At 41.1% G+C, this 11649-nt stretch overlaps 3 protein-coding genes across 7 annotated transcripts in view; 1 reads left to right on the top strand and 2 right to left on the bottom strand.

The window, feature by feature from the left end:
- Positions 1-6660, top strand: part of chas (chascon) — a 9435-nt gene extending 2775 nt beyond the window's left edge. For all 4 annotated transcript variants that reach the window (XM_018020900.2, XM_026812009.1, XM_026812018.1 and 1 more), the window contains exons 2-12: positions 194-344; positions 676-712; positions 967-1136; positions 1209-1388; positions 3446-3661; positions 3834-4080; positions 4180-4527; positions 4589-4785; positions 4849-5092; positions 5214-5655; positions 6085-6660. In XM_018020900.2, the coding sequence (XP_017876389.1) occupies positions 276-344; positions 676-712; positions 967-1136; positions 1209-1388; positions 3446-3661; positions 3834-4080; positions 4180-4527; positions 4589-4785; positions 4849-5092; positions 5214-5655; positions 6085-6562 (2628 nt within the window). In that variant the 5' untranslated portion in view covers positions 194-275 and the 3' untranslated portion in view covers positions 6563-6660. The remainder of the gene's footprint in view (positions 1-193; positions 345-675; positions 713-966; positions 1137-1208; positions 1389-3445; positions 3662-3833; positions 4081-4179; positions 4528-4588; positions 4786-4848; positions 5093-5213; positions 5656-6084) is intronic.
- Positions 6661-6751: 91 nt separating this feature from the next.
- Positions 6752-8416, bottom strand: Vkor (Vitamin-K epoxide reductase). Its single transcript, XM_018020971.2, has 3 exons — positions 7992-8416; positions 7207-7304; positions 6752-7122 (listed from the first exon to the last, which is right to left on the bottom strand). Exons 1-3 carry the CDS (start codon positions 8174-8176, stop codon positions 6911-6913), a joined length of 495 nt encoding a protein of 164 aa, XP_017876460.1. The 5' UTR covers positions 8177-8416; the 3' UTR covers positions 6752-6910.
- Positions 8417-8517: 101 nt separating this feature from the next.
- On the bottom strand, positions 8518-10200 carry lwr (ubiquitin conjugating enzyme lesswright). 2 transcript variants are annotated; one of them, XM_018020992.2, is made up of 5 exons: positions 10034-10200; positions 9888-9957; positions 9532-9615; positions 9193-9455; positions 8518-9112 (listed from the first exon to the last, which is right to left on the bottom strand). In XM_018020992.2, the coding sequence occupies exons 2-5, from the start codon at positions 9951-9953 to the stop codon at positions 9046-9048; spliced, it is 480 nt and encodes a 159-aa protein (XP_017876481.1). In that variant the 5' UTR covers positions 9954-9957; positions 10034-10200; the 3' UTR covers positions 8518-9045. The 2 variants fall into 2 exon arrangements, with proteins under 2 accessions (XP_017876481.1, XP_017876471.1); XM_018020982.2 differs by having other exon boundaries at positions 9888-10198.
- Positions 10201-11649: the final 1449 nt, after the last annotated feature.

Here is an 11649-nt window from a genome sequence, read left to right as displayed (position 1 = left end):
CTATACTTTTTAGCACGGTGCTATTTATTATTAGTATTATTCTTCCGACGTCTGATTTCTTTTTAATTATAGGAAATGCGTTTTTCTAAGGTACATAAACTTTTCGGATTGACTGTATAGCCAATACATCCTTAATTTCATTGCTCGACTTCTAATCTGGAGAGGAAAAATATATTTCGTTGGATTATTGCAGGATCGGATAATCGGATTAAGGGGAGAACCAATAATTCCAGTTGGGATTTCTAAATAGTGTCAGGATTCACCAGCATGATCGAATGATGGAGGTGATTTCGACACGTCGGTACGAGGCTCGTCCACCGCCAACGAGCCATCCTCCGATTCTGGTGAACACACATACCTCCGTCCTTATTCTTATTAATAGACTGCGGATTCTTATGCAAAACGAAACATTTGTAAAACGAAATCTAGATTGATATCTCTTGTATCTTCATAAATAACAGTCCAACGAAGAAGTAGTTGTTCATTTTTTGCAATATCCGCTACGCGATTCTTACAGAGTTTCTCATACAAAAACGAAATCCGGAAGCAGAATTTCTGAAAAACAGCGGTTCTTATAATCATGCATGATTTTCGGGATACACTTTTTTTGTAAACGTATTGTCTATTGAACGCTGGACCAATCATTCTGATCGACGAATTCTTTTCACTTTCCAGATCGACCCTGAGAATTCTGTGGCTTTGATCAAAGAAGGTAATTCCGCGGAACGCGATTGTCATGCATTGTTTGCCCGTGATGCGAGTCGCGATTCAAATAACCAGATACAAGATAAGAGGGAAGGCGTGTCTCGAACTCGCGTTTCGCGGACGTTTACCGTGTGTATTAACGCCGGCCAGAGGTTCTTATTCTTGTTCGACGTCGCGAGACGGATCGCTCTTTATCCCCGCCTTTTTTTCTCAATTGGTCTCGCGCAGTACCGCGGCTGAAAATAGTGGCTCCGATTTCAGAGGAATGGGAGACCCGCAAGAAGAAGGAGATTACCACCACCAGGCAGATAGAGACGAGGGTGAAACGGCAGGTAGTCCTCGAGGATGGCGAGGTCGTCGTCGACTCAGGACCCCTCGTCACTACGAATACCACCGAGGATGTCGAACAGCAGGAACACACCACGCAAGAAGTACGTATTCCAATTATTTTTCCACTACAAATTCGATCTGATCGAATTCGTTTTATCATATTATTTTTTCAGAGACGAACCACGGGTGACCAGCCGCAGCAGGTCGAGTGGCCAACAGGTGGGAAGAGTCCCGTGGACAGTGGAAGCGTGGTCCAGAAGGAGCTGAACGAGACGGTGGTGAGGAGCCGGGAAGAGATCGAGGAGAGGCTGGAAACGGAGGACCGTCAACAGCTGGGAGATATCTCGGACGAGGTATATCCACGCGACACACCCACACCTAAATTCCACCTGCGCGTGCCGCGACGCGTTCACGTTCTCTTGGCACGGGTTCGTAAGCGCCACGCGAAAGGTCAGCTCATCCCACGCGCAGGCAACGAAACGAATGCTCCCTTTTTCGGGCGGCTCCCTTTCCTGGCCCAGGGAAAAATATTTTTGTACAGACCGTCCGATGCGATTCTGGTTTCTGATTTGGTCAAGGCCGGCTTGGGCGGGGTACGACGATTCTCGAAGGACACGGACTTCTAGTGGACTTGTGCACGATGATTTCTTTTTAAGTGTGTCACACTAGGCTTTCTCTTGGATACATGAAACGCTGTTTAAATTTACAGTTTTATGGTTAACGAACTGGGTAAATAGAAAAGAGTACACCTGATTTACGTGTTTACACGTAAAAGTATCAATCGACTTTCTTGCAAGGTAGACTCAGTTAATTCGGCCTCTGCACACATTGCTGGTTCACGGCTTTGTTAAGCTTCGTCTCGCGTTTACACGTGACCGTTAACGTCACCCTTCACTAGAAAGCGAATTCCCCTCTCTCTGTCTCTCTCTATCTCTATCTCTATCTCTATCTCTTTGTACTTATGTGATCACGAAAACTCGTCACATTTCCGCCTATCAAATATCCTATACGCGGCATCCACGCCGAACGGATGATTAATCAAGTCCGCACGGATAGACGCGGAAGGAAATGGTAGCGGCACGCAACAGGTGCACCGTGTGCCTGATCATATTTGTCACGCTGCTTATCATAAATCTGTGGACATTTCCTTCGTGACTGTCAGATTCCCACGGACGATTCCAGTTCTAAAGATCGTTGCAGTAAAAACTCGTTGCGAGAACGAGAAGATGAATCGTTAAAGGTTGAGCCTGACTTCCTTATGACACAGTAACATTTCAGTACGATGATTGTAGGATCGGTGAAGGTGATGTGCACTTACCTGGTATTAACCATAGCTCGCTGTGGATCTTTTATTTAACGATCTCTTCACTGTCTCATCACAGAACATAAAAATTGCGTATTTAAAATGGTCGAACGTTGCATAAAATTATACAAAATATCAAAAGTGTGTAAACGATGTGTTCGTATGGAATGCATTTGATTGAATATCTGAATACACGGAAGATCTTGTTAAGAAAACAGTTGGGTGACAGTGCGGTAGGAACGAGATTCTAGCTTTTATACAGAGAGGAGTCGGGTTGGTCAAGTGGAACCCCGGCTTGAGATCCTCCCCGAAGTCGATGGTGCATGGAACGAGGCTCGCTGGTCCACGACAGAAGAGGAGAACGCTCGGTCGGACGAGACCAGCTTCTGAATTGCGAAAGCCAGGCAACAGGTATACGCGTTCGCGCATGAACGATTCGGAAACGGAGAGGGCCGGCCCGTTCTGGATGAAGAAGAACGAGAAGAAAAGAGAACGCCTCGCGAGGTAGGGGTACGAACAGAGAGAAAGGAGAGAGAGAGCAAGAGAGAGAGAGAGGCGAAAGAAGAAGAAGAAGTAGAAGTCGATGATCTCTCGGGTTTTGCTCTCCCTTCACCGAATGGCGACCAAGATGCCACGGTCCCAGTCACAGTAGCTCGCTCGCTGCTCTATCTTCGATTTGCTCCGATCGCGAGCCACGCGAATTTCACCGATTACAGTAGTTATGTGACTTTGCACTGTGATAATGTCCGCTCCTCGTTGGCAAGGTAGTTCGAATTCTCCTCTGGAATCGTTTTTCGTTCATCAAAAATGTGCACCACACTTTTAATTCGATTTACTGTCGTCATCAAGTGATTCGTCATGAATAAACTTTTATCTCACTTCTTTTCCTTTTATTAAGTTTTGCATAAAAATACTCGGTCCGTTTTACGAAAGTTGTGGCCCGGGTGACCTTCGTTAGAAACACCTTTCTTTCCACTTGTTCGCGGAGATCCGGATGATCCGGTTTATCGCCGGATTTCGAAACACCTCACCGCCTGGGATAATAACCAGCTGGACCATACCGACTAAACTATGGTGTAAGACTGGTTTGGATCTGCTGATTCGCAGGCGTACCAGACGGCGGTGAGGAACAACCGCGGTGATTTGAGAGTGGCCCTCGCCGAATCCGCGAAGCAGTTGGCGTCCCAAACGGGTCCCAGGGTCGTTCAACACACGACCAAGTCGAACAAGGTGATCGACACTGAGAAAACCTTGGAGAGGAAGGAGCTCAAGCCCGATGGATTAATTGTTACCGAGAGAAAACGCACCGTCGAGCACGAGGAGGTTCGTACAAATACTTCGTCGTTATTTCATCAGACAATTTTATCATATGTGTACAGGAAATGTAAAACTATCAAAAACTGATCGCATATTTCAGTGTTTCAATAATAATAATCTTTACTGATAGGTAAGTTTGATCGTTTTTATTTTTTTTCGATATTTGCATATTTGTTAGATTAAGGACGACGAGGTTCCCGATGACGGGAAGGACGTGAACGGTGACGACGCCTCGGAGAAGAGGAAGGAGAGTTCGCAGAGGTTCGTGAAGAAGAGGGACGAGGACGTAGTGGATTACGTATCGGGCGGCGAGAGGGTCGCCCGGGAAATGCGTTACGTCGCGGAGACCACCGAAGGCGAACGAATTGGGGACTGGACACCATCACCAACGGCGATGCGTACCACTCGTTTTCATAAACATTCCGGTACCTATCTCTTCCTAAATATAAAAAGACTGAATTAATAAGAAAAATTATATTCGTTTAATTTTTGCATCGAAACATATTGTATGAATATTATTCCAGGCTTCCCAGAAAGTTTTCCAGCTCGCAAGGACGTGTTAACGAAAAAACCGTTGGACTTCGAAGAAGAGGATGAGGCGAGGAAATTCGAGACGTCCAAGTGGCTGGAGAGCCATTTCGGCAGCGAGTCGCGCTCCTCCCATGGATCCATCGACGCTGACGATTCTCCCTTGCCAACTAGCACCAACACTAGTTACATCAACGTTACCATGAAATCGTGCGGGCCCAGGGAGCGAGATTATCAAAACACTAATTCTAATCGACAACGAAGGAACACGGGTCGAGATTCGACATCTCCTTCGGGCTACTTCCACGGGATAAGCGAGTGGTCCGAGAGATACCAAGGAAGAGGTATCGTAGAATTAAAATATAAAACATTGAATCGCGAGGTCACGTTCGATATGTTCTCTAGAGAAGCAAAACCACGTGGGTAGGAGCTCTCCCTTGCAATACGTCGAAGCTGTGCACACGAATGGATACGGCCAAGAGCATCCGAGAAATCATGTCGAATACTCAAAGACTTACGAATCTGTTTTACGTCGCGAGCACCAAGAATCGTTCGAACGACGCACGCCTTCTCCGCCAGTTCGGAGGAGATCGAAGGAACAAGTACGCGTATTTAACATTACAACCGCGAGGCAGAAAATAAAAAAATGTGCTGATCTGTTTCAGTGGACAAGGTCCGAGGAGAAGACTAGCTTGAACGATTCGGCGCCGGCACGAACTGCCAGTCCGGTTCACGTCGTGCAGAGGACCTGGGAGAGTCGTAACCAAGAGCAGACAGTCGCTGAACGGGACAACAGAAAGAAATCGACATCGAGATCGCGATCTACGTCTCCCGTAAGAGAATCGCATTCGAGGATTAGTAAAAAATCAGCTGAGACATCCTCCTCGACTCCTAGTCGTCCACCAAAAGGTAGTAATTTTTTTCAAAATAATATATAATAAATAAATATCACGAAACCATTAAATATATATTATAAAACAAAACTAAGTGATAAAATTACAATAGAAGCGCATTTCCGTATTTTTTCAAGGTTCCGGACACTCGAAATACAAGATCGGTGAATCGTTCAGAAAACTAGTAGAGAAGCTGCGCTCGGCGAGCAGTGAAAGGAAGAACAAGCGCGCCAGTAGCAGTTCTACGTCTCAACTGACCCAGACAGACGACAACGGTCCGACGTACATGCAGTACAACGTGATCGACAAGAACATTCCTCTGGACCTCGAAGAGAAGCCGCCGGAGAGACCGCCACGATCTCCCCGGAACAGTGCGATGAACAATACGAGCAAAACGACGAAAACGATCAAACCCGAGCATACTGTTCAAGAACAACGCACCGAATCGACCCCGCCGTTGCACAGGTACTACCTTGGCGAGGACCCATTCGGTGGAAGCATTTATGGTCGCGAAAAGGGATATCAAGACTCGAGAAGATCCGGGAAGCTACGTAGAAACGTTGCCGAGACCGAGTACAGGTAACCACGTTAAAGATCTAAGAGAGAACTCTTCCAGGTATGGGAACGCTCTTCAATATTTGTTATATTTTTGAAAATTTCGTACCATTGCACAATCTGTACCTGGGAGAGTTAAACGGTTCACGCGAATTAGTTTAAAAAATGGGATATCGCATTACCTGACTGCGAAAGACAGTCGTCGCAAGACGTAATCTGACACGGATTTACATAATCGTAGCCGGTGTGTGCTTCGCTTCTTGTTAAATCGCGTTCGCATATTATGTGTATAAGTACATGTACATACGTATATATCTTGACGAAAGTCGGTCGCTTCGAGTGCTGGGTGAAGGCTGCATGAAACGGAGTCTCGAGCATGCCTCCGCACCGCTATTGTAGTTATGGCTCGGAAAAGAACGAGCACAAGTGAATTTCTCGAATCGGCGCCTATAGCGTCGCTTCAAGTTCGCTCGGCAGGTTGAGCAAGTCCACCAGTCGGCTAGCCAACAACCACGAGAGGGAAGAACAGTTGAGGAGCGCGCAGACCCTGCCCAGGAATCTCCATTCGGGTGGACAGTATCCTCGATCGAAGCGGCAGCAGCCTGTCTCAAAGCTGGCTACTTCCTCCACTCCTTCGTCGACGAGTCAGTCGCGGCAGTACGGAAGCATGATCAATATCTCGATCAAGAACACGGTCACGTCGCCGAAAGTGATGAAGGACAACATTCAGCCACCGATCAAGCCGGAGAGGACCTACAAGTCCTCGTTGCTTCGCAGCAAGAGCTTCAACGTCGAGGCTGGAACGCCGCCGAGGATACCGTACACGTCTAACTCACAGTTGAATCGACTCGACGAGACGCCGCCCTTAAAAAGTCCTGGGATCCTGGCTAGTATTAGCAGGAGTAACAGAGATCTGTTCAAGGACTATTAGTAATTTTATAATGAACTTTTTTTTAATTCTAACAGCTTTCTATTTCTACGATTTATTATTGTTTCTATTGATTCAAACCCAAGATTACATATCAGACCGATAGAGAAGAATGAATCAGCGATGATTGCGAATTCATTTTAGTAGGTAATAGATTGTTAAATATTGTGTTCCGATTTTATACAACCACGATTCTTCAAGATCATTTATTGAGGGTGTTAAATAGTACGCATTTTTTCGGAAAATTTTAATAAACCAAACGGTATACATGTAAATAGATCAAATTTACAATGATTAATCTATTATTAGGTTTCAATTAAATAATTTAAAAACAAAAGATTTCTGAAACGTTCACTTCAATTTTCTCTTTTTCGTGCCATCTTCAGATAGTCTTCGATGCTTTTTAATAGCGAGTATTAACAGGACAACATTTACGACATAGAGACTAACACAAACAATGCAGATATTTCTTTCTAAGTACAAAATCCTGGCCAGGTAAATGGTGCCGATGTTTGAAATAGTTGCTAATGCAACGACCAGAGCCGACCATTTATTCGAGACACCTGAAAAATTGTCATTAAATATTGTTTAAAAGGAAGACGCAGATCTGCGAATGCGATCTATTGAGATAGGAGTGCAATACGTACTCAATATTGCTACCAAAGCGTAAAACAGTAATCCGTATATAGGATTTGGCATATAAAATACCGACGTCTCTGGAATTAATCCAAAGCCCTTCCCATATCTGTAATAAAGTTGATTGCTTTTAAGTATTTATTATCTGAAAGGGTTGATTCAAAGGGGAAACTTATTATAAAGAATTTAATTTAAATTGTTAAGAACATCAAGTTAATAAAAATTCATAAATTAATCCTCTAAATAAGTTTTTTCACTGAAAATTTTATCATCGGAGCATTCGATAAATTCTTAACATTTCAATATGAATACATCTTTTAATTATAATGATTAGGTAAGATGAGCAGTGAGAGCGGTTTGGCATCTCTCTTCAGCGTCTTATTTCTTGCTTTTTTGAATTTGTGAGAAGCAGACTATAGATGGTGCTACCATGTCCTTTTCCATCTGTCAAATTTTTCACTTGCCAACATGTTGAAAGGTTCGATTTATTAAAGTTAAAATTGCACTTTATTGATTAGAGCCTCAATTTTTTTCCTAGTCAAGCACAGGTATTGTATTTCGTTTCAAATGAGTTTATTTAGTGTTTACATATGAAATGAATATGTAACCTACAAGAGTATTCTCCTTAATCAAATTTTTAAGATATCGAACACTTGAGATTAGATATTTAAATATATTCGTCACTTGAAATGATATGAAATATTTTATATGACTCATAATTCAAACAGTATCCCGATATTATTCAATGCATGGCATTAGAATATGTATTTCGTGCCTAAATAATTTTTATACTTACTCGGACTGGAACGCTTTGGTGCAGCTAATATGTTCGCTAATGTCGCACATCGGCTCGTAGGAATAATCCTCTTCTTTCGCCAATTCCACCCAATACGCATAGCAAGAAAGAGTAAAACCTACGATGCACGTTGTTAAGATTCCGGCGATTAATTTTCGTATCGATTGTTTAATAGTGTTAGCCATTGTTTAACTTCGTAACTGTACGCGTTTAATCTCTCGATTCGAATTATTTTCACTTGAGAATTTTCTAAACGGTCGCGATTTCGAAATTAATGATCCCGTCTGAAGTAAATTATGCAAATACGACGATCGATGTTATGCTAAAGTAAAGACAATTACCGCGTTTATTTAAGTTTCAGTATTCCGAGCGCTGAGCATCGACTGTGCAAGAACTTTGCTCCTTTCCCGTTTCTGATTATCGTTACTCGATACGCGGCTGACGCAAATATTTATATAAGCCGAAACAGTAGGGATATTTATCAAACATCTCGAAGAATTATATTCGATCAAAAACACGGATCAGGTTGAGATGAACTGGAATACTTTATTTTTTCGATTTTTACAACTCTTAAAAGTTTTTTAAATACACTTTCCCGAGGATACTAACTGCTTACAAACTTGTTGAGAAAACGGATGTTCTGCAACTACACTCCATATATCTTCACGCGATCAATTTCAAATTCACCTCATACAACGTACCGTCGCTAAGCGCTACTAATTCTCATATAAATTAGTGTTTAACGTAAAAAGAAATGCTCGACACCAAATCGTGAAGATATATTGTACGAATTTAATACGATACAATTTTCTTTTGAATTTCATTTTTCTGATCAACCTTAGTTAATGTTACATCTCAGTAGAACAGGATTTTTCTATGGGCATACACGAATTTTGCGGCAAATAACGAAAATGCAGATAACAGCTACATACATCATATGCTAGTTTCACTTATAAAAAAGATAAGAAATGTAGATTATTATTAGAATACATACTATAGATATACATTAACTTCGTTATATAATTGGAATATTTGAATCCATAGGACTTTGCATTTATTCCTGCGGTGCCATTGCCCTAGCTTGGGCCCTGACACGCTTTTCATACTCCAAACGATTCTGACTGCAATCAAAATGTAACATCGTCATATTATTCTTTAAAACGCAATTCCAAATTGCAATTTTATAAGGCAAATACAATACCAGTATATTGTATAAGCTTCTGCTTGAGCAGGATCTTTCACGTTAGGTTCGTTCAACAAATCTTGTATACCAAGTAGGATCTGCTTTATAGTAATTGCAGGCCTCCAATCTTTTTCTTCGTCCAGAAGTGACAAACACACTGTTCCTGAAGGGTAGACATTGGGATGGAACAAGGGAGGTTCGAATTTACATTTCGGTGGGCTGGAAGGATAATCATCCTTGAAAATCATACGCAACTTGTATAACCCACCTTCCCATGGTGTCTGAAAAATGTTTGATATTTAAATAAATTCCGCGAACGACAACGACAGTCAGAATACTATATGCACTGTGACTCACGGATTTCTTTCCCGGTATCGCACATTCCCAACTCATCAAATTAAGAGTACCATCTGGATTTTTTACCGGCCGTGCCACAAATCCCTGTAAAGAAGATAGTCAACGTGTATTTCGAGTTTCAAACACGGGTAGCAGTTACAGAAGGTTAGAATGCGTAAGTAATCAAACGATTCAATAAGAAATAAACTGTAAATCCAATTGGAGATCGTCGTTCTATCGGAATAGCGTTTTAAAGAGTGATATCAATTTTTCAACGAGACATTGTTTACACGAATGTTCGAGAAACGTTATTGAGAAACAAGATCGAAATCGTAGGTTCAACGAAAAGTAGCGTGTTTCGAAAGTGTATATCTTACGAAAGGATGATCTTTCCTCCATGCTTTACGCTCTTCCGCGAGCCTAGCAATCGCAATGCCTGACATTAATCTGCAACAAGTTTGTCTTGCGTTAGCGTAATATGTTTGGGCGCGAAATATAACCGAGACGTGTTCGTTGCGCCTACGCGTAACGCGAAGGAAGTCACCACGACCACAGCGTTTATCGATGCCGAACCACCACTTTCAATTCCAGCCACTTTATGCGCCGAAATTTCATCGAGCACTCGACGGTACGGGGATGAAACCAATTCTCTCAGGGTGCGTGTTCGAAAAACCTACGGATTCGTAACCGTTTTCGATTTCGTATGGATCTTAATGTCAATTTCTCTTTTTGCAAATAGTGTCAGGGTATTCATTGGGTTAATATTGGACAAGTTCCGCGGGCCTGAGCCAATCAAGATGCTGACGGAACTTGTCCAATTCGGTAATAACCTATTTTACTACTAATTACACCTGAAGTACTCCTTAATTATCGATAATCGCTTTGTTGGATGACCTAGGTCATGTATGAATTCATCCCTAAAGTGTCAGTTTCGATAATAATGATAATATTTTAGAACAGTCGTTGAAAATCGTTCCAAAATCAGTTAGGAAAAAGACCGAAAGACTCTAGAACAATCTCTGAACAAATGAAGACTCGAATCTTGGAAATACAATCATTTATGTATTTGATGCCCCTTGCGTATAATATTTGAGAAATTTGGATTTCCCTATTGTGGCACTTGTCGTTTAATTCTACGATCACGCCATTAGATAGCGCTACTATGTCTAAATCGAGCTTTTATTCAATTGGATAAGAAGGGTAGATCGGGTAGATGTAGGTGTTACTGCGGATGTGTTAGTTACTGTTGATACTTATAAAATCATTAGAAACTATTTATGACCCATATATTATATTTCAATACACTATAAAATATTTTAAGTATGACTAATTATATTTAAAAAACATCTTTACCTTAAAAACTAAAATTTTTTATCAAAAGTAGCTGTATTAGTATAGAACAGACTTTCGTTTTTAATAACATACTTTTAAAAATTTATTTAGCATTAATTTTCAACATTAATTTCGATTCGCAGTATTATCTACTTACAAACTGCTACATGTGTGTGGACCTACTTAAATTAAATGCAATGCGTCGTAAAAGAAGAAGCAGCAAAGTCTAAATTTTGCAATTTAATTTATTATGTTTTATTCATTTTTTATAATAATTTATGCGTCTAATCAGTTTGCATTTCTAAAGCAAGTCGAAAATCATAATGATTTAAAATGTATCTTTTACAATCCGCAGTAATAGGCACACAGTAGTTAACGGGCAGTAAAAGTACGTACGACAGCAGTAATACCCGCAAGTGGATCTTACCTTGTAATACTTTTTTATTAATTTAAATCACTATATTAGATAACAAAATTTTTGATCACAAAAATGCATTTCTAAAGTGCATAAACTTTTGAGATTGACTATATAGCCAATACATCTTTAATAAAGTCAAGTCATTATTATTATTACTTAACGAAAAGAAATGAGTCGACAAAAAATAATGCAAAAATCCTAATCAATGAATGAGCATGTTAATATTAGACCTTGAATATTAATTTATTGAACTTCATTAGTTCTATAGTTACGCTGGGTCAAGTACACGAAATCCATTTACACAATTTTTACACTAATACACAAAAATTTGATTCATCGGACTTGAAAATTATTTTACATATTGTTGACATGGAAGTTATTGATATAAC

The sequence above is a fragment of the Ceratina calcarata genome, unplaced genomic scaffold (genome assembly GCF_001652005.2).
Source record: "Ceratina calcarata isolate Rehan_Ccalc_2016 unplaced genomic scaffold, ASM165200v1 scaffold114, whole genome shotgun sequence".
NCBI classification, from domain to species: Eukaryota; Metazoa; Arthropoda; class Insecta; order Hymenoptera; family Apidae; genus Ceratina; species Ceratina calcarata.
Note: the sequence above shows the minus strand (reverse complement) of the source record. Positions and strands in the feature narration are given on the sequence as shown.